The sequence below is a fragment of the Beta vulgaris genome, chromosome 5 (assembly GCF_026745355.1).
Source record: "Beta vulgaris subsp. vulgaris cultivar EL10 chromosome 5, EL10.2, whole genome shotgun sequence".
In the NCBI taxonomy this organism is placed as follows: Eukaryota; Viridiplantae; Streptophyta; class Magnoliopsida; order Caryophyllales; family Amaranthaceae; genus Beta; species Beta vulgaris.
Genome location: NC_079206.1, coordinates 37,583,207 through 37,605,719, shown reverse-complemented (window position 1 = coordinate 37,605,719; position 22,513 = coordinate 37,583,207). Strand labels below are relative to the sequence as shown.

Below are 22,513 nucleotides of genomic sequence, written 5' to 3'. Positions count from 1 at the left end.
AAATATACACCAAACTGGAGATACTCAAACCCACTAAGAGACTCGACTCACAACATGTTATCTGCACTTTTGGCTGATATGACTTTACATTTCAGTGTTGTTAATTTTTTCTCTCCCTTCTCCATCTTCATCTTCCTCATCTCTTCTCCCACCAAAAATAAGCCAATGTTGGCACCTCTCTGAAGTTTACGTGTAATATTCTCTCCTTTTGTAACTAACCTACTAACCTATCGCTAGACTATGGCTCACCAGTTGCCCTTAGCGAGAAGAGGCTGCTCAGGCTGGCCACCAGCGAGCCCAAATAAGGAGGCGGGGCTCCGGTGTTAAGGTTTCATAGATAAAACCAGAGAGAGATAGAGATAAAGAGAGAGAAAACTTAAGGGAGAAGGTTTTCCTTACCGACTCTACCTTTTATAATATGGCAATCATTCATTTATGTTCCTATATAAATGCTTGAGATGATTCTGAATGTCCTAAAATGTTCGTGTTATTCCAATTTTATTACATGTTATAAGTTAAAATGGGACCATATATCTATGCTAGAAAGACCTTCATTTTTCTAGTATCTATTCACGCGGTATAATTTCAATAACTAAGGGAGGTAGGAAAAAAGACTAGTTCATGAGTCCTTATGGTTTTTCTTTTTATGGAGAAGCAATAGAACACAGTTTCAATTTGTGGAGTAAGACTTGTGTGGACCAGGTCCATATAACATTTGATATGAATGCCTAGCTAAAGTAGCTAACAATCCAAGAGAAACGTCCCTTGGATGCAATTACTTCAACTGGTTCGAACAATAACAAGAAACTATCTCTTTGTCAAATGATCACTCCTAATCATTCAACTATGAAAAATCTTAAACACGCTCAAACTACTCTTGAAATTAAGTTTTTTAAACACTAACAAGATCAACACTTCTGAAAATCAAGTTAATGGATGAATTAAGGTTCATGAAATAATTTGTTGTATGCTTATTTATCAAATGAAACATATAAGGTTATGAAGGTTGATGGATAGTTACAAGCTATGGCTCCTATGCAGTGAAACCAAGCTTAAGCAATCTCTAACTAAACAAAAGTAAGCCACACCACTTTGATTAGCTAAAGGATCACCACTTAATTTGCTAAATTAAGCTAGCATACACGAATTCACACGTTTCTAATCCAAGAAACGAAATAAAGACAAGTTATAAAACTCACGGTTTTTGGTCATAAAATCAAGTTGTTTTTCTCATTCATTTCATGTCCCTTTATAGTTACAACTTAAACTACTACAACTGATTTTGCTAATAAAAATAAAGTAATAAAATACATGTAATTAAGACTCTAACAATGGCACTAACACACGTTTAAACTAACAACAACAAAGAGGGCAACTAGGCCTTCTATTTTCGAGGCGCCACTTCCAGCTTTGTTTGCTTGCCAATTTGAAGAGTAAGAGCTGCTCCATAAGGTTCCTATATCCAATTAAGGAAGTTGTTGAGGATTCTTGGCTATCATTTCACACGATCCATACTAAGTGGAACAATCCCCACTTTGCATGTTCTTCACTCATACAATCTGCAGTCCTATCTTGGCTTTATTACTTAGCTACTTATAATTAATGTGTCTCTATTACATCTTAAGCTAGAAAATGAACTAACTGGTTACATAAATCAAACTAACAATCCATTAATAACAAAATAAAATTTACTTATTCATCATCCTAATATCAAGAAGGAAAATCAAACTAATAGACCAAACTAACAATGAACTCTAATGGAACATGAACAACCGAACTTAATAGAGCTCCACAAATACTTTCCCTAACCAAATTGAGGAACTTGTAATCCTTAGAAATAAGTAATGAAGATGCCACACCATCATTCTCATCTTGTTGAGAGAAGTTTGACCTCAAACTTGAAATTGGACCCTCATCTTCACAGAAAGGACTAAGATCACTTACATTGAATGCTGGGATACTCCATAATCTCCAGGAAGTTCAATCTTATAGGATTTATTGTTCACATTCTCAAGCACTTTGAATGGACCATCACTCTGACTTATCTTTGAACGCCTTGAAAGAAAACGTTCTTCGCGCAAATGAATCCAAACTAAATTTCCTTGTTTGAATTGCACGTCTTTCTTCTTCGTGTCCATGCATAGCTTGAGTTTCTCATTGGCTTTGATTATCCTTTCTCGAACTAATTCATGCAGCATCTTTATCTCCTTGGCTCGTTCATTAGCTTCTTGACTAAACTTCTTGTGAATAGGCAAAGGATTTTGTCTTGAAGGCTGTTCTCCATTCATATCCTTCATAGATCCGGATATTATGATACTCATTAGGTTTATCTTAGAGAAGACTTTAGAGCCATGTAGATCATCCAATAGATCATTAAGCCTAGGGATAGGAAAACGATACTTAATGGTGATTTTTTTAATGACCCTACTATCAACACACATGCGCCACTCTCCATTCTTCTATGGCACAAGTAATGCAGGTACAACGCGAGGTCTTAATGATTATTTAATCATCCTTTTTGACAACAATTCATCCACTTGCCTCCTAATCTCCTTGGTTTCCTTAGGGTTGGTCCTAGAGTCTAGTTTGTTAGGTAGACTAGCTAAGGGAACAAGGTCTATATTGTATTGTATGTCACACTTTGGGGGTAGGCCATGTGGTATTTGAGAGGGAAAGACGTGAGCATATTGATCCAACAAAGGGGTGAGTAAAGGATGGTTTGCTTCTTGTGGTGTAGGGGTATCATCAAGGCAACTCAAAATAAACTCCATGAAAGAAGTGTACTCTTGATGCTCTGATTTCATTAAGGTTGTGATGGATTTGGTTTTCTTGGTTTGGTGGTGTTGTTTTTCGGATAGTTTATGAATGAGAGGGGTGATGGTGGTTTTCTTTTGGTTCATTGTGAAAGAGTAGGTGTTTTTGTAGCCATCGTGGTTCACTCTCCTATCAAACATCCACGACCTTCCAAGGAGCACATGACAAGCATCCATTGGAATCACATCACACCATAATTCCTCCTCATAAGTTTTCTCTCTACTAAAGGAAAACAAAACACGTGAGGTTACATGTAATCCTTTTCCTTGGTTGAGCCATTGAATTACATAATGTGAGGGGTAGTAGTTAAATTCAGTTACTTACAAGGGTCTGAGAGGCAACATTTGTGCAACTTCCACCATCTATAATTAATGGACATACCTTTCCTCCAATGATGCATCGTGCATGAAATATAGCTTCCCTTTGTAGTTAATCCTCTGGAGAGGTAAACCACTAAGGTTACATCTCACCACCAAGCATACTCTTCTCCATACTCCTCCTCCTCTTCTTGTTCGACAACTTCATTCTCTAAACTTCATATTCAGCAAGGCTTATCACCTTCTTATTAGGACACTCATATGCAATGTGTCCCAACCCTTGGCACTTATAACATATCCTTGGTGCCTTTCCTAGAATAGGATTAGTTTCGATTTTTGAGTTGGTTTAGGAGATAAACAGTGGATTGGCTAGATTTTTGTGGTATTGTGGTTGGGCTAGTGTAGGGAGTGGTCCTGGTAAAGGTACGTGAGACATCTCATTTACCCTTGCCTTTGGCCTTTTGTTGGCGTCCTACCTTATGGGCTAACAAAACTAGCTCCTCTAAGGTGGAATAAGCATGAAGCTCAATAACATTAGCAATTTGGGGGTCTAAACCTCCAAGGAAACAAACTAATGTTTGTTGTTCATCCTCCAACACATCACACTTCATGAGAAAAGCTTCAAATTCACGGTTTTAATCTTCCACACTACAAGTCCCTTGTTGAAAATGATGGAACTTAGCAAATTTCTCTTGGACATAGTACGTAGGTAGAAACTTTTGTTTGAGGAATTTCCTCTTTTTTTCCCATGTTCTTACCTTCTCCTTTCCCATCCTTTCCCTCTTGGTGCATACACTATTTGCTTAGCTTTAAGGCAACTAACTTAACTCTCTTCTCTTCCAAAACTTGTTTATAATCAAACACACGTTCCATAATTCTAAGCCATTCAATGAATCCATCAACATCTTACTTGCCATCATAGTCAGGGATATCAACCTTGATATCATTAGAGTTTCCATGGTTTTGGAATCCTCTTTGGAACGCACCTCTTTGTTCAAAGTTGAACAAAGTGGTTTCACTTTCAGCATTTGAATCATGATCTCCTCAATTGACTCTCAATCTCAACGAGAGTTGTCTAACTTGATTTTTCAACAAGTCCATTCAAGCATTAGACTCCCTTCTTTCATCCTCTAAAGTCTGAAGGACTTCACTCCAATTCTCCAAGGGTGTTTTAGGATCAGTCATGGTTGTGGTGGGTGTGTTTAGGCGTGTGTTTGAGGTGTGCTTAGGCTAGGATTAAGTGCATCTTTGATACCAAGACGTTGTATGCTTGGTTATTAAACGAAACATACAAGGTCATGAAGGTTGATGGATACTTACAAGCTATGACTCCTATGGAGTGAATACAAGCTTGAGCAATATCTAACTAAACAAAGATAAGGTACACCACTTTAATTAGCTAAAGGTTCCTAATATCAATATTTTTTTTCTAAATTAAGCTAGTATAGGCAAATTCACACGTTTCTAATCCAAGAAACAAAATGAAGAGAAGTTATAAAACTCACGGGTTTTATTCATGAAATTCAAGTTGTTTTTCTCATTCATTTCACGTCCTTTTATAGTTACAACTTAAACTATTACAAATAATTTTGTTAATTAAAATAAAGCAAGAAAATACATGTAATCAGGCCTCTAACAACGGCACTAACACACGTTGAAACTAACAGCCACAAAGAGGGCAACTAAGTAACTAAGCCTCCTATTTTCAAGGCGCCACTTACAGCTTTGTCTGCTCGCCAATTTGAAGAGTAAGAGATGCTCCATAATGCATGTCCAAGCTTTCTATATTCAAGGAAGTTGTTCAGAATGCTTGGCTGCCATTTCACACGATCCATATAAATTGAAACAAGCCCCACTTTGCACGTTCTTCACTCGTATAATCAGCAGCATTATCTTGGGTCCATTACTTAGATACTTATACTCAATGTGTCTCATTTCATCTTAAGCTAGGAAATGAATTAATTGATTAAATAAATTAAACTAAAAATCCATGAATAACAAAAGCAAACTAACTTATTCATCATCCTAATAATAAGAAGGAAAATCGAACTAAGAGACCAAACTAAGAATGGACTCTAATGAAACATGAACAACCAGACTTTATAGAACTCCATGAATACTCGCCCCAACCAGATTGAGGAGCTTGTAATCTTTAGTAACGAGTAATGAAGATGCAAGGCCATCATAATCATAAACTCAACACAATTATAGTGCATAAACTCACTCTCCTAGTCTAGCTCTTAATGAGTCTAGACTTGTATCATTTATAACTTACTCTCCAAGAAAACTATAAGCCACAACTGACTTAGACAAAGTTAAGGAAAGTTTCCTCCTAATTAAAGCTTAGTTACTAGCTAGAACTTAAGGAAAAACTAGCTTGAGGAAAGATGTGCAAATCTTTCCTTAAATGCATCAAAACTACATGATATTAAGGCTCCCCATTGCACGCCACTTACCACTCATGATTAAAAGAAACTTTCCTAAAATACAAGCCATGACAACTAGACTCACAATCACCAAAATCAGCCAGATATTTTCGGACTTTATTGAAACATAACAAAAATAAATCAACTACTTTAACTAACATTTTAACTAATGATGACACTTAATTAAAATGCTAAGGAGCTTCTTTACCAACCGAATCCATGAATCATCCATATGAATCGAACAATCACCAAATCTAACACTAAAACACTACTCTACAACTTTGAATTGTAAGATGGTCCAAATTCAATAATTAAATAGATCAACTAATATAATCATCTTGAGTTTCATTTGTATTATTAATGATACATGCGCATCATAGCGACTCAAGATATCAAAATTAGATGATCTTTTAAATTATTGGATTTGGGTCATCTTACAATACAAGGTGGCAAGTGGTGTTTCAGTGTTAGTTGTAATCTCGGATTTGTTGTTTGCGTTAATTAGGTTAATGACTAAAAGCCCATTGAAGTTGCTGCTATGAAGAGTTAGGACGTGAAACAAGCTTGAAGATTATATCTAGCTCAACTGTTTGGGTGTGTGTTTATTTGCTTTTTATTAGTTAATTAAGCACGTAATAAAGCCTCCATTTTCTCATCTAAGTTACTCCTAAAATGGCAAGTTGAGTAATGTAGGCGTGATTTATTTCGGCTGCTTAGTGTGAGCTCGTTTTTGACAACCCCTTTGTAAGGTTTTATCAAAATATATTTTCAAAGTCACAAACAAGTGTTTAGAGGAAAACGCATTAACCTAATTGGACAGTTGGGAAACTGTAGGGAATTAGGGACTTATCTATTGTAGATTTCTCCTTCTTGACTCCATAGATGGTCAATGAACTAAAAATTGACTTCGTGGTGAGGGTATGAACATAGTCATGAACCACATTCACCCATTGTTGGGATCTACTAATTATCGATCATAACAATTTTAATGCAGAAGAACCACCGCATAATATTTTTAAGCACCCTAAGAAAGATTAGTCTAGGTCGGTTCATGAAACACATAAAAGACTATTTTTTTTAGTGATATGTTATTAAGAAATTAGTATTACAAGGTTCCTAACAGGTTGTTCATATTATCTGATTTAGTTGGAACGGTTTCTAAGGTCTTGAAGAACAGTAATAACATGCGTGGTGATGAAAAATATGCATAACATGGCAATCATAATATCATGGATACAATAAAAATAATTAAATAATATAAAAAAGGTTAGAATATACAAAGAGCGTTTATTTGTTGATTATCTACATCATGGAAAGAAATCAATAGTAACTTTAATATATAAAATAAAAGGAATTATTCAAGGACCCTCAAGAGTATACCTATGCGGCTTAGGTTTGAGAGCATAACGACCTTCAAGAGGAGCAATCATGAAGCTAAAAGATCAATTAAAGTACGAACGTATGTGTGTTTTATTGTGTTTGTTATGTTTATAAAGTATGTGGAAGTATGTGAGATTTCGTAAGTTGAAAGCACGAGTGTATTTAAAGTTTTAAAGCGTGTGAAAGTTTTATGGAAAACCATGTCTTTGATTCGGCAAATCAAGGCCTATTTATAGGAAAACAGAACCTGCGCGTCACACCGAGAGTGCATGATGGCTCGTTGTATACTCGCCAAATATAACCTAAACTCTCCAAGATAGGATAAGTATATGGTCGAATCCACAAGCAAGTAAGTAGGGTTAATTAAGGGTTAATTAGCCAATTACAATGAGCTAAATTAATTTTTGGGTTTTTATGAAGGTTTAACAATGATTCTAAAGTGTGAATAAACAAGGTTATCAGCAAATTAAATCAACAAGGCAAGTAAAGAGATAAAATAAGGGTAAAAGAAATAGGGGATTCCCCGACATTCAATCCAACAATCCAATCATCAAAATCATGGGGAAACAATTGGGAGATCATAAGGGAGAAATCACGCACACGAAAACTCTAATTACTCTCTCGAGCTAATTTGAGGAGATTGATTAGTTACTCATGACCTATTGTCATGGCATGAGCAATCAATCTAGCCAAATCAAGCACAACATGATTAATCAAGCTTCCCTAAACTAGATAATGCCTATTTTCATGGAAATTCTATTTTAGCAACCAAACTTTGTTTATTCCTACCTTCATCTCTCAATCCTTCACTAGGAATTTCAAATATGCAAGCTAAGCGGTAATCAAGCACCCAAAAAACCAAATCAAGCAAGTTTGATCAACAAGTTCAACCCCAAAAGTTAACCCCTACCTTAGATTTAGGAATCGAAGATTAAATCAAGGTTACATCCCTTTCCCTAGTAGAAAATTACTCACTCTTTATGAAAATAAAGCAAAATAAAACTTGAAACAACTTCATCACCATAACCATGGAGGAGAAAAAAAAGGGGGAAACAACGATTAGGAAACAAGATCTTATCAACAAAACAAGAAAAGCTCGCATGCACAAGAAAAGATTTCACTCCCTTCACCGAAGTTGGGGGAGGCAATTTCTCAAGAACCTCAATTTTAGCCCTATCCACCTCAATCCCTTTTTAAGAGTACCTATGACCAAAGACTATGCCATTCAACCATAAAATGACATTTTTCCCAATTAAGAACGAGGTTCATCTTTTCACATCTCTCCAAAACCTCTTGAAGGTTGGAGAGACAAATATCAAAAGAAGAACCTACCATGGAGAAGTCATCCAGGAACACTTCTATGGTTGATTAAAGCATGTCCGGAAAAATGGTGGTCATGCTCCTTTGGAAAGTAGAAGGAGCATTGCAAAATCCAAATGGCATCTAAGCAAAGGTGGCAAATGCACATGTGAATGTAGTCTTCTCGTGGTGATGGGGGTGAATGTGGATTTGAAAGAAGCCCGAATAACCATCCAAAATGCAAAAATGGGTGTGACTCGCCAACCTTTCAAGCATTTGATCAATAAAAGGGAGGGGAAAATGATCTTTCCGGGTGGCCTTATTCAACTTACGATAATCAATGCACATGAGCAACCTTGTGACCAATCTTTTGGAGATAAGCTCACCTTTGTTATTTTTGATGACGGTCATTCCTTCCTTTTTTGGGACAACTTAAACAGGGCTAACCCACCTACTCTCCGAGATATGGTAGACTATCCCCGACTCAATGAGTTTTAAAACTTTCTTTTTTACCACTTCCTTCATGTTAGGATTTAGCCTTCTTTGAGGTTCAATAGAGCAAACTTGACCATCATCCAAATGAAATAGATGCATACACAATGTGGAACTTAGACCCTTGAGATGATCAATTGTATACCCAATGACACTTCGACGTTGTTTTTAACACAAAGAAGTTTGTCAAGATAAGGACAATTGAGTGTAGAATTGACAATCACGGGGTAAGTCTCATTATCTCCAGAAAAACATATTTCAAAGAAGGGTGGAGGGGTTTTAACTCACATGTAGGAAGAGGCATAGTCCTCTCATCTTTTTCCAATGAAGCTTCTAAGATCACAAAACATGAACGGGTAGGTAGGTAAATTGGTGCTTTGTCCATTGCCTTTTTGAGATGCTAAGCTTCACTTTCTTGCTCTTGATCTTCTCCTAGTAATACATCCTTAAGTAGATCTCTTGCTTCAACCAAATCCCTTCATGCTCTTCAATACATTATGCGCAAGAGTATCGATCCGATGTACTTCCTCCATGATTGGAGCCTTCATGCTCTTGTTGAAAGCGAACTCCATCTTTTCATCCCCAACCTTCAATGTCAAAACACCCCTCTTCATGTCAACTAGCACTCCAACCATTTTCAAGAATGACCTTCCCAAAATAAGAGGGACTTGAGAGTCTTCTTCCATTTCCATCACTACAAAGTCGCAAGGGATGTATACCCTCCCAAGTTGCACCGGAACATCCTCCAGTTCTCCAACGTGCACCTTAACCGAGCGGTCCACTAGTTGTATCACCCTTCTTGTTGATTTAAGCTCAAAGTTGAGCTTCTTTGCAATGGAGAGGGGCACCACGCTCACACTAACCCTAAGATCGGCCAATGCTCTCTTTGGCTTCAAATCTCCGATTCTCAAGGGTATGGAGAAGGACCCCAAATCTTCAAGCTTTCTGATGAGCTTGTTTCGGAGGACCGCACTATCTTTTGGCGGTAAGAGCAATAGTGGAACTTTCTTCAAGTTTGAATTTGTTAGAAAGAAGTTCCTTTAGAAACTTGACATAAGTGGACATTCGAGCCATAGCTTGGAGAAATGGGAATGTGAACTTGCAAAGCCTTCATTACCTCAAGGAACTTGAAATATGCCATTGAAGTGCTTCTTTACTAACCTTTGAGGATATGGAACCGAAGGGGTGTAGCTCTTCATCGGAGGAGACTCTTTACTTTACTTTTCAAGCTCAACAACTATAAGAGTCCCATTCTCATGAATTTAATCCATAATGACATTTTCAATCTCTTTATCCATTCTACTATCAACATCATCGCTCTTCTTAGAGGGACTAGCATCATCATGTGTAGGCGTCTTAGGACCCTCATAGTGAGCCCTTGATCTCAAAGTGATAGCTTTATCTTTTTCTCGAATGATTGGTAGGCTAGGAAGTTGGGTTGAAGAACTATAGGAGTTGTTTCGCACTTGTTGAGCCACTTGAGCAACTTGTGTCTCAATCATCTTGTTGTGTTTATTCATCTGTTGGAGGGAGGTGTTTATCTCTCTAAACGTCCTAACATTATCAGCATTGGTTTTTGTTTGTCGGGGCTAGGAAGAGTTGGAGAGTGGATTCTAGGGAAAAATATTTGGGTTGGTTTGGTTCAAAGGGAGCTCTAAGGCGTGGTTGTGTGAATGCTTGTTGGGGTTTATGGAATCCGGGTGGTCTATTTGAGGCTTTGTAAGGTTGGGGTGGTTGAGGGTTCTTTCATCCACCACTTACATTGTTATTCCATCTTCCTTGGTTGTTGAAGTTAGGATTTCCCTCACATCTAGAATCCACCCATATAACATGGTCCATAGACCCTCCACAATAAGAACTAGCTTGGTCCGACCACCACAAATTTCACAAGAAAAGGCTTGATGTGATAACCATCATGAAACCTTTATTAATATACATGAATAGATTGATTCGTAAACATCACAAGAGTTTTGATTAGGGTTTTCATTGAATTACAAGAAGTGGAATCATGTTTATGTCTTATGAATCATACCATTTTACCTTTAGATGCAAAATTAAACTGTTGCTTGTTTTCATTAGGATTTATGTTTCTAGACTATATTATTCCACCTTAAATAATAAGTTCTCATACCATTCAATACCTGAAAAAGTTAGTATAATGTTGAGGTTCCTTCATGCCCATCCTCACACAACAACTATACTCACCCTTGGACATAATTGGATCGTCCCAAAGCATGGCCACGGGGCTGATTAGGGGGAAAATTCAGGGACACCTCTTGCTACACCTCGCCAGATATCACTCCAACAACACACCCATTTTGTGAATACCATATCTCTCTCGAAACATAACCAAAACCAAAACCAAAACCAAAACCAAATCCAAAAATTCTTGTTGCTACGAAAAGCTGCAAATGTTAGCTAACTCTTACAGGTGGAAGCACTCAAAAATAATATCATTAGGGTATCCAAACAACCATATACTGTTAGTCGCACCTTTTGTGATCTTTCAGGACCAATCTAGGAAACTTGGAAGTTGAAATGTTTGAGGAATAGGAGGTCTAAGTTGTGAACAATGCTGGTTAGACCTATTTTGACAAGGTGATACACATGCCTATGTTTTCCTTCAATTCTTTGTGTTACTAGGTGAAAATTATCATGCCAAGTATGTGTTATGACCTACCGTGTCAAGAGATGAAGAGTACTTTACATAATTAATTAGGTATCCATGATAGAGACTTATTTCTAATGCTCATATGTAAACTGTTTGAATTGAACAAGCAGCCACTATTTGTGTTGTATTGAGGTTGTTGAGTACGGAATTCAATGTTTGTTTACTATATGATTTATGTTCTGAAACATGTGAGGATCATGTGTATAAAATTTCAAGGCAAAATAGTTTGTAACGAATGAGTTATGTTGAATATAAGCATGTATGCGCAAGTGTATGTAAATTGAAAATTCTGTTATGACACTATGACTTGGATATGGAACCTACTCTATGTTTTGTTATGTAAGATGTGTTTGAATGTTAATTTGGCTGTCAATATAGTTACAATTAATTATATATAAAGTGGAAGTCTTAAGCATGGGTTAAGGAACCTTAAAGATCACTCGCTAGAGAGTATCTCCGAGGTCTTGAACTAAGGACAAAATTCTTGGGGTATCTCTGGTAGATAACCCTGAGGACCCTCTGGTAGGGTAATATATTAGTCGCCTTAAGGTGTATCTCTGATGGATCAATTTAAGGGAATGCACACTTAAGACATAAGGGCCTTATCGTTTATCAAGGGAAGACGTTCCCTAGTAAGCAATGTGTTTGCAATCTGGTGTTGCTACAATCGCGTCATTCCCTTACCTGTTGCTAATAAATAAGTCCATTACGTGATATTGTTGAATTGTTTAACACTCAAGGTAAGTTGTGAGATGAATGCTATTACTTATAAGTATTGAGTTAATTTATGGTCAAGGTTCGAAGTAGGTGTACCTCTCTTACATAAACTTTTACGTTGTAGGATAAGCTCACTCAAGTAAACTGATCTTACCCCAGTCCATTCCATTCATGGGGTGGGCAATGGTCAATTGTCTGGTTGGAAGCCTGGTTAAGCTAATGGTAGATCACATGTATCAGCTTAAGTTTTTGTGAAAGTTTGTAATAAGTATAACTCTATAATTATACATGTAGTTAAGTTGGTAGTTTTGTAAGATAAATAACCTTGTATCTCTTGTGGTGGAAGATAGACTAGTGACAGGCATGTAATGTAACTTTGACGTTTGCGCTTATATATAATCATGCTATCCTAAACTTGTTTAGATGGATTAGAGCATCGTTGCTCTAACATACGCCATAATCTTCATATTATGGCAATAGCGTAAGAAAATGGATCTGGTAGATGTAATATGAATTAAGCTTGAAGTGAACCTAGCCACTTGAGTGTTTAGGGGTTGTAGGAGGTTATTTTTTCTTGAATTGGTGATGTGTATTTTTTATTCAGATTGTGGCTTCCGAACTTTATTTTCTAGGTAGTTGTATGGATGGAGAGATGGAGCATCGTGTTAATCGAGTTTTGCCTCCTAATTTTTCTGGACTTACCTATGTGATTGACAAGCTCGACGATATATTTTAATATGTACAAGGGAAGGGAGAAATCCTAGAGACTCAATCTGAGGTTCAGGCATTTATCCTTGTATATACACTACCTGATGTTACGTCTCAGACAGAGTATAAGGATCGTAGTTATGAACTTCTTAGGCGATATCTTTCGATGGGATCAGATCCTTACCTTCTTTGGTTTGATCATATCTTCTGGCCGAGGTCGGTGGATATTGTTATCCGAGATATCCTTACTATAGACCGTTTTTATAAAGTTACGAGAGAAGTTGAACCCGTTGATGAGGTAGTAGAAGTGATAAATATTGTTGATAATGATGAGCCTTTAGTTGTGGAGATAAGTGGTGACTCTTCTGATGACTCTTGCTGACGTTATTTTCTTAGATTACAGGGGGAGTAGAGATAAACACTAATAATGTTCCAATGGAATCATTGTATAAAGATTCAGAGTTAGGCGAGGTTGAAGATGATTATGTGAGTGATGAGGATGCCATTCAGTTTCCAAATCTCTTAAATGATGGTTATGATGAGGAAGGATGGGTTGTAGGTTACGTGGTGTCTGGTTCAGAATCAGAAGAAGTAAATGAGGTGGGACCAGGGCTCATTAATGGTCATTCGAGTACAAGTGCTTTAGTATTTTGTAAAGCGTCTGTGTAATAAGTGGTGTATGTGTACAAAATGTGTATGTAAAAGTTGAACGAATGTAATGTATATATATATATGTGTGTGTGTGTGTGTGTGTGTGTGTGTGTGTGTATGTGTGTGTGTGTGTGTTTGTGTGTGTGTGTGTGTTTTTAAATATTAGTTTCCTTATGCGTTGAGTTACCCCTTTAGTGATTGATTGGCATGTACACGTATAGATGTTTGTAACACTAATGTAATGTAAAATTGACATCAGTTTATATAATTCTAGATGGCTGGTTGAAGGGCAACTCAGGGCAATAGTCGGGGAAACGATCGGGATGAAAACCTGGAAGGAAGGTTAAGTTAAATGAAATCATTAAACATTAAGATAGTTAGTATCCTAGACAACCAAGCCCAAAGAAAAATCAGTGAAGTTGATGATGGAGAAATTTTCAATAAACTAGCATCATTTCACCCGTAATGCTATGATGGAAGGGCAGATCCAATAGTGTTTTAAGATTGAATCCAAGGGATCGAAAATATTTTTGATGCCGTCAATTATATGGTGGAGGTTGGTTAAGGATAAAGTTAATTGTGCTACATACTATCTTGAGAGGAAAGTTAATTATGCTACATACTATCACTACTACATAATTGACCTAAGGTAACACTGTATGGTAACACTTTTTCAGATCCAACTTTCACTAACACATAGGTAACACTTTAGTAACATTTTATTGATACGTAACACTTACATGTAGCACTATTTGGCAAGTAACACTTTAAATGTAACACTTTTTCATAGGTAACACTTTGATGGTAACATATTTTTGTATGTAACACTTTAAGATAACACTTTTTTTTTTTTATGGTAACATTTCAAATTTACAAGGTAAAATTTCAATTTTAAAGGGTAACACTTTTTATTTGTAAGTAACACTTAGTCTTTGGGTAACATTTTAGGATGTTGCATGGTTATTTAATATCTACACTAACACTTATAGTCTCACTAGTAGAATAAACGCTACTTGCTGCGGTTAAAAAGTGCCCTATTGCTGCGGTTTTGGGCGCGCAACAATTAAGGGGGCAGCAATAGGCATTAATAATATTGTTGCGGTTTAAAATCGCAGCAATATATACCAATATTGATGCGGTTTTTTAGGCCGAACAGCATCAATATTTTAATTTTTTGGTGACACGTAACATTGCTGGTGTAATATTGCTGCGGTTTCTGGCCCATAACCGCAACAATATTGCTTTTTATTTACAGAAAAGGTAATATTTACAGAAAAAGTACTTTTTATTTACAGAAAAGGCAATATTGCTGCGGTTTCGGGCCAGAAACCGCAGCAATATTACCTTTTCTGTGAATAAAAAATAATATTGCTGTGGTTCTGGGCCAAAAACCGCAGCAATATTACTTTTTTGTACAAAAAAAAAAATTATATTGCTGCGGTTTCTGGCCCAGAACCGCAACAATATTACGTTTTTTTTTTTTTTTTTGTTATATAGTAATGATTGGGAAGCTATATATGCAACCTTGATGAAGCTATGCAGCAATATGCTATTAAATTTTCTGTATAAATTTCGGTAGAGCTCCGTTTGTAAATTGGATAAACCCATAATAGGGAATTAACCTGTACAACAACCAATAACATCTCCGAGATCCACCATCCAAGCAAATCCAAAATTCCATCAAACAACCACCATGATCTCCAACATACATCATCCAATATTCAAGCCAACAACCAACATCATATTCAACCCAACCAACATCATAAATACAATTCCATAATAATCCAACAAAAATATTTAGCGCAATCCAACATATATATATATACATATATATATATATATATGTATATATATGTATATATATGTATATATATGTATATATATGTATATATATGATATATATGTATATATAGTTATATATATATATATTAGTTGGATTGCGCTAAATATATATGTATATATATATATATATATATATATATATATATATATATATATATATACATATATGTATATATATATACATTACATACATATATGTATATATATATACATACATATATGTATATATATATACATACATATATGTATATATATATACATATACATATACATATATATATACATATACATATACATATAATATATATATAATACATATACTATATATATATATATATTAAATATAATTATAATATATTATGTAATATATATATAATATATATATATATATATATATATATATATATATAATATATATATATATACATATATACATAATATATACATATATACATATATATATACATATATACATAATATATACATATACATATATATATACATATATACATATATATATATATATATACATACATATATATACACATACATATATATATATACATATATATATATATCTATATATATATACATATATATATATATATATATCTATATATATATACATATATATATATATACATACATATAATATATATACACATATATATATATATATATATATATACATATATATATATCTATATATACATACATATATATCTATATATACATACATATATATCTATATATACATACATATATATCTATATATACATACATATATATCTATATATACATACATATATATCTATATATATATACACATATACATATATATATATATATATATATATATATATATATACATATATATATATCATGAAATCCATCACTATAATGTTGGTTGGTACAAGTTGCAATAATGTATATGTTCGTCTAAAGTTAGAAAAACAAAGAAAATTATCATAAACTAACTAACCTACGCAATGCACTCATCAATAAAGTATCTTGCCCACTTATTCTTCAGCTCATTGATTTGATCCTCCGTATAAGGATCTTTGGTAAAGGTTTGAGCAACCTGAAAATAATCTACCAAAGTTAGCATCAAATAGTTAAAATATATTAAATATGAAATGAATAATTATATGAACTTACTTTGTCCATATCCAACGAACCAAAATATGAAGCGAGTACGTCAAAAATGTACCGCATCACAATATAACCGCACTCCGTGCCTCCTTATTGTTGCGGGCACTTTATCAAAAGTTTTAAGAACATGAGAAAATTTACCGTATAATGAGAATAAAGTAAGCTTTAAATTGAATCAAGCGATTCGATCAATACATACCTCAACATGTTTCCTCAAAAGCTTCTCCCGACGAACTTTGTGGCCGCTCATCCGAAACCTCCTAAAAGCACTAGATAATACAACATCAAAGTTTGTACACTGTCAAAAAAAATCCCTTATAAAATATTATTGTCCATAATTGTTTTTTCACAATGGGAATCGAGTCCGAAAAAATTCTACCCTCTCTAATTAATTTACTTCAATGTTTGAACATTGTCAAAAAAAATCCCAACACTAGCAAAAAAAAGTTCTTTTGCTACTTGTTACATGATCCGACAATCATTTTAAAAAGGTAGCCTTTTGTGAATTACCTCAATATTTCAATATACAAATTTCACATATGTGTTTTTTACTTGATTTTATTTTCACTTGCTCCTTCCCTCTCTCCTCCATTTTATTACTGACCCCCCTTTTTCTCTGGCCTCTCTATCCCCTCTATCTCTCTCCCTTTCCATCAAACTAGTTCTCTTTCTCTTTCTTCGCCTTTTACTCTCGATCTCTATCATCTCCCTTCTATTGCTCTCGATCTTTGTCGCTGCTGTCCTCCAACGATGTCCGAGCACGACTCGACCAGCGGTAGGAGGCATAGCGAGCTCGACTCGACCATTGGTATGGTTCCAGGGTTCAATTCACTGCTCACGCGCATTAGAAATTGTTGTTCACTCTACTGATTTATAGGGCTTGATATGGAAATAAGGTATTATTCAAATTCAATTTCATGGTTTTATTGGCTGGCCAAATTGAGGCAAAAAAATACGATATTGCCTTTATTCTGCTATTCATAAGGTTTTCAGTGATCTTCTAATCCAATTTTAGGGTTTCGATTTAACAAGCTTTACAACCCCTTAATTGGTTTTCGGTGATCTTCCAACACCAAAGGCTAACACCTCAAGTAAGAATCACCCAGAAACTCCAAGAAACCGACGTTGCCCAGATCACCTTTCCCTCCTCCTTGGGTACCGCCAGAATAGGCTATAAAAGGCTGTTCTGGGTTTTCGTCTCATTTCTCATATTTCTCCTCTTTGACACCCACTTTTCTCTACATAGAACTCTTCTAAACATCCATACAGAGTTGTACAAGCTTTGGTTCCAACCTTTAGACCATAAAATCATATAGAAAACCTTGTTCAAAGATCACATAAGTTGCTGTAAGTTCAACAGTTTACATCTCTTGTATTTAAGCTTAGTTTTTAAGCTTGTTGAAACTAATCTTTAGCATTTTATACATTCAGGGGAAGCTGTAGGAGTAGTTAACCAAGTGGATTAAGGATTTTCGTGAGCTTTAAGCATCCTATTAAAGGTACACACTTATTTGGTTTAACCTAGAGATTTTCCACTCTTATAGTTAAGTGATTGTTTCTTTCTTGTGTAAAGCATGTTTATGAAATGAATTTATGTATGATATGTGTTTATTATGTGTATATTGAATATTACATAGTATAACATGCTAAGGTTCATTAGAGATGTTTCAATTGACCTAAACAACACTTATACACTAAGTCATTACGATTATGCTTCAAATGGGATGTGCTTAGTACATGAACTTATTAGTAATTGATAATTGGTAATCTCTTGATGAAATAATTTTGAGTATTATTTAAGTCCTAAGACATAATTGGTTAAGTTCTATCAAAGTTATTATGTTAAAAACTAGTTTTAAGTATGAAAACCCTAAATCTTCTCAACTATCAAAGTAAGGGTAATTGAAAGGAGTTGATAAGAGTAAGAGTATTAAGGATGAGTTGATAAGGATTTTGAGTATTGAGGTTTAAAGTATAAACCATTAAATATCTTATTTTATAAATATGAAAGTGAGGCATGAATAGGCACCCCGAGTTAGGGCGGGTAGAGTCCCTAGCTGTTGCCTTCCAGGAGGGCAATTCCTGGCGTTATAGGACATGTCCGGGTAAGTCTTGCAAGCATAACAATAAAAGGCTGGGTGACGACCCTCACTAGTTTGGAGACAGCTGGTACTGCGTGGTACCCCTCTCCACTCGCGTTCATGCCAAACGATTGATTTTGTGAAACCATAGTAACTAAGTTAAGGGTGATTATCTGTTATTATAACTATGTGTTAGTTTTCAAAATACACCTAAACTTGTATTTTCTATTATACAGTGTGTACTCAGCTTTGCTGATTGTTTTGTCATTTCTGTGGCCTGTCACTCGGTGGGTGGCAGAGTTGATTTTGATGCAGGTTGGTACGAGGATATGTGATGAAGGTGTTTACTTTTGTAATAGACTTTCAATAATGTAAATTAAGTAATGACATCTATATACATATGTTTACATAGTTAAGCAAGTGATAGGCTAACCTAAGAGCTCTTATGAGGACAACTTTGTATGCATTAAGTAATGTATAAAGTATGTTTTTGAGGTAATTCGATATTCTCTTCCTTATAATTTGAGAATGTCATGGTAATAGTCCAAATCTTAGTTTGATAACGCTTCCGTTGTGATTAAACGATGTTGATTAAGATTAGTGGAGGTTTGGGCTGTTACAAGTGGTATCCGAGCTAAATTAAGACATTAGAATGTATAAGTATGACTATTCTATGTTATTATAAGGTGATTACTATGAAGTTTGAGTTGGACTAGTTGTTAATTGATGTTATGTTTTGATGATGTAGATGAATCCAGGAAGTAGAGGGGAGCCAATAGTGATTGAAACTTCTGATTCTGAGGATACATGGACAGACCCTTTTGAAAGCATAGGTGAAGATATTCCAGGGGTTCGTGAACCAGACACTCTATTCTCTGCTAGCTTATGTTAATGATGCACCTGCTTGTGCAAGACAAGTAATGAAGGCAATTGTGGAATATAATCAAGTAATGGGCCGGGGAGAAGAAAACCCATATGCTCGTCCGGAAGTTCAAGCTTAACATTAGTAAAGACTTTGCCTTTCAATGATCCATGGAGATATCTTATGCAAGAATATTAAAGATATTAGACTATTATATTCCTGACAGAGAATTAAGGGGGTCAGAAATCGACTATGTTACGATAGACAAGAAGTTGATACAATGGAAGTCACGGTTGAGGAAGTTTATAGGAGGATCCAAGAAGTGGATCGTAAGGGGAGAAAAGAGGTACTATCATAACATATGAAGAGTATAAGACTAGGAAAATGAAGGAAGTAGAGGCTCAAATAGATTGGGAAAATGCTAGAATGGTGGTGGTAACAAGAATAAGGAAGTGCCTCCTAAAAAGAGGAAGTTTGAGGATGAAGCAGGTCCTAGTAGGATAACAAAAGCAGGGTTGAAGAAGTTAATCAGCCGAGAAAGACCATAAGGAAATTGAGTATATAAATATTAGTTCTGATAGTGAAGAAATGAAGAGGAGGATCCGGAAATGGAAATAGAAGAGGTTGAGATAGAAGATGACGGAATAGAAGACATAGAACATAGAAGGAGATGAAGATATCGAAGATGAAATCAGTTACTCTTATGAGGGTAGCTCAAGTTACGATTCGGATTTCAAACCAGGACAGATAGATTCAGGGAGTAGTAGTGACAGCGGTTACGTACGAGATACTTTTCGACTAGATTAGATTGTTGGAAGGAACTTAAAGTGAAAATGATTTTTTTTTGGGTATATGATGTTAGGATATATTAAGTATACTAACTTTTGGGCCTATGAGCCGTGTATGTGTTAGAATATAGTAGTATTAACTAATGTAAATAGTATATACATATGTAGCTAGTATTATTGATTACTCGGATATGGTTGTATAAGTTGAAACTATATGCTTCTATATAAGAGCAAATTTTGGTGTGCATATGTGATTGTTCTTTACTTTACTTTTATGTTATGTGCTTAATTTAATAAGTGGGAAGGTAATAGTATTTCATTTTCTTTAATTAGGATGGTAGGAACTAGAGCTGGTGCTTCATCATCAGGATCTGGTGACTCAACTCACCAAATGGAGGCTAGAATTAACCAGTTAGAAAATATGAATACCCGATTGTTGAATCTGTTGGAGAATAACCAGGCAAATAAGGATACAGATGATGAGGGAAAGTTTTATAAAAGGTTAGCATCACACAATCCTAGGACTTATGATGGGGAACCTGATCCAGTAAAGTTCGAGGATTGGATCGCTTATATGGAAAAACTCCTGGATATGGTGAATTGTCCAACAATCTAAGAGTGAAGTTAGCATCATTCTATTTAGATGGACAAGCAGATATGTGGTGGAAGACTGTGAAAAATATTGCTCAACGACCTGATTTTACTTGGGATAAGTTCCTTGAGAAATTACGGGAAAGGTTTTATCCTCCAGCACTTCAGACTAAGAAGGAGTGTGAATTCCTTACCTTACGTCAGGGTAAGATGTCGATAGTAGAATATACGGCGAAGTTTGTCGACTATCCCGATTCGCACCTGACTTAGTGAAGTCGGAAAAGTTCAAGGTGACACGGTATTTCGAAGGATTGAATTTCACTTATCAGAAGAGAGTTGGACATTGTATCAATTTTCAAGAATTATATGATAGAGCATTGGCGCAAGAAAGGATTAGTGAAAAAGAGAACGAAATAAACAAAAGAAGGAATTTTGGTAGCGAGGAAGAAGACGAAAGTAAGAAGCCTCGAATTGTTCAACCGATTGTACGTACGCCAAACTTTCAACAACCTACTCAACCAAAAATCGAGGATGTTTTCGATGTGGAAGGATGCATTTTGGAAGGAATTGTGAAGGAAAGTCTATATGTTTTGAGTGCAAGAAACCTGGGCACATTGCTAAAGACTGCCCCGAAACGACTAAGAAGAATGTGAAGGAAGCTGGATATGTAAGAACACAAACTGGACCTAGCAGATTCGGAATGAGTAATGCAAAAGGGAACCAAGGTGCATCGACTTTTAATCGCAATAATCAAAGAGGATCGTATGCCAATCCAGGGAAGGTAGCTGGAAGAATGTATGCCATGGGCACTGAAGAAGAGGCACAACCCGAGTTTGTCGAAAATGATAATCTGGATGCCAATGGAAGCGGGGAGGCTGAACTTGTTAAAGATGGAGGTAATGTAATCTCCGGAACTTTCCTTGTGAATTATGTACCTGCATATGTTCTTTTTGATTCTGGAGCATCCAACTCCTTTATATCCCATTCGTTGCTTAAAAGATTGAATCCAACCCCAAAACAGTCAAAAATTGACTTAGCAATAGACCTTCCTGATGGTTTACGAGTTAAGTGTGAGAATTTATGTAAAGAATGTTGTATAAGTATAGCGGGTACTGAGTTGATGGCCGATTTGGTACAATTTGAATTAGGGTATTATGATGTAATTTTGGGAATGGACTGGCTTAGTAAATATGAAGCTGTAATTGAATGTGAAGCACAGACGATCCAGTTAAAAACTCCACAAGGTGGTAAAATCGTATATCAAGGAGTTATGAAGAAATCGAGAGTGAAAATTGTTTCCATGATGAAGATTGCTAAGGAGGTAAGAAGAGGGAGAAATGCTTATTTGTGCCATGTAATTGACACAACCACAAGTCCCTTAAAAGTAGAAGAAATTCCGATAGTGAAGGAATTCCCAGATGTATTTCCGGAAGAATTACCTGGATTACCCCCTAGACGTGTAGTGAACTTTCACATCGATTTAGTGCCAGGAGCTACGCCTATTTCCAGAAGTCCATACCGTATGGCCCCTGCAGAGATGGTTGAATTAAAGAAACAATTAGAGGAGTTGTTGCAGAAGGGATACATTAGACCAAGTGTATCTCCATGGGGAGCCCCTTTATTTCGTTAAGAAGAAAGATGGAACAATGAGACTGTGTATAGATTACAGGGAGATTAATAAAATTACAGTCAAGAATAGATATCCTCTTCCTAGAATAGATG

General features: G+C 35.5%; 1 protein-coding gene across 1 annotated transcript; it reads right to left on the bottom strand.

The window, feature by feature from the left end:
* Positions 1 to 9,192: 9,192 nt before the first annotated feature.
* LOC104893700 (uncharacterized) lies at positions 9,193 to 9,869 on the bottom strand. The gene is made up of 2 exons (XM_010679835.1): positions 9,846 to 9,869; positions 9,193 to 9,735 (listed from the first exon to the last, which is right to left on the bottom strand). The coding sequence occupies exons 1-2, from the start codon at positions 9,867 to 9,869 to the stop codon at positions 9,193 to 9,195; spliced, it is 567 nt and encodes a 188-aa protein (XP_010678137.1).
* Positions 9,870 to 22,513: the final 12,644 nt, after the last annotated feature.

Bases quoted from the DNA above. Each gene is read 5' to 3' on its own strand.
- LOC104893700 (XM_010679835.1), bottom strand. From the start codon at position 9,869: ATGGCATATTTCAAGTTCCTTGAG. The intron at 9,736-9,845 runs GTAATGAAGGCT...TCAAACTTGAAG, and splicing joins CATATTTCAAGTTCCTTGAG to AAAGTTCCACTATTGCTCTT.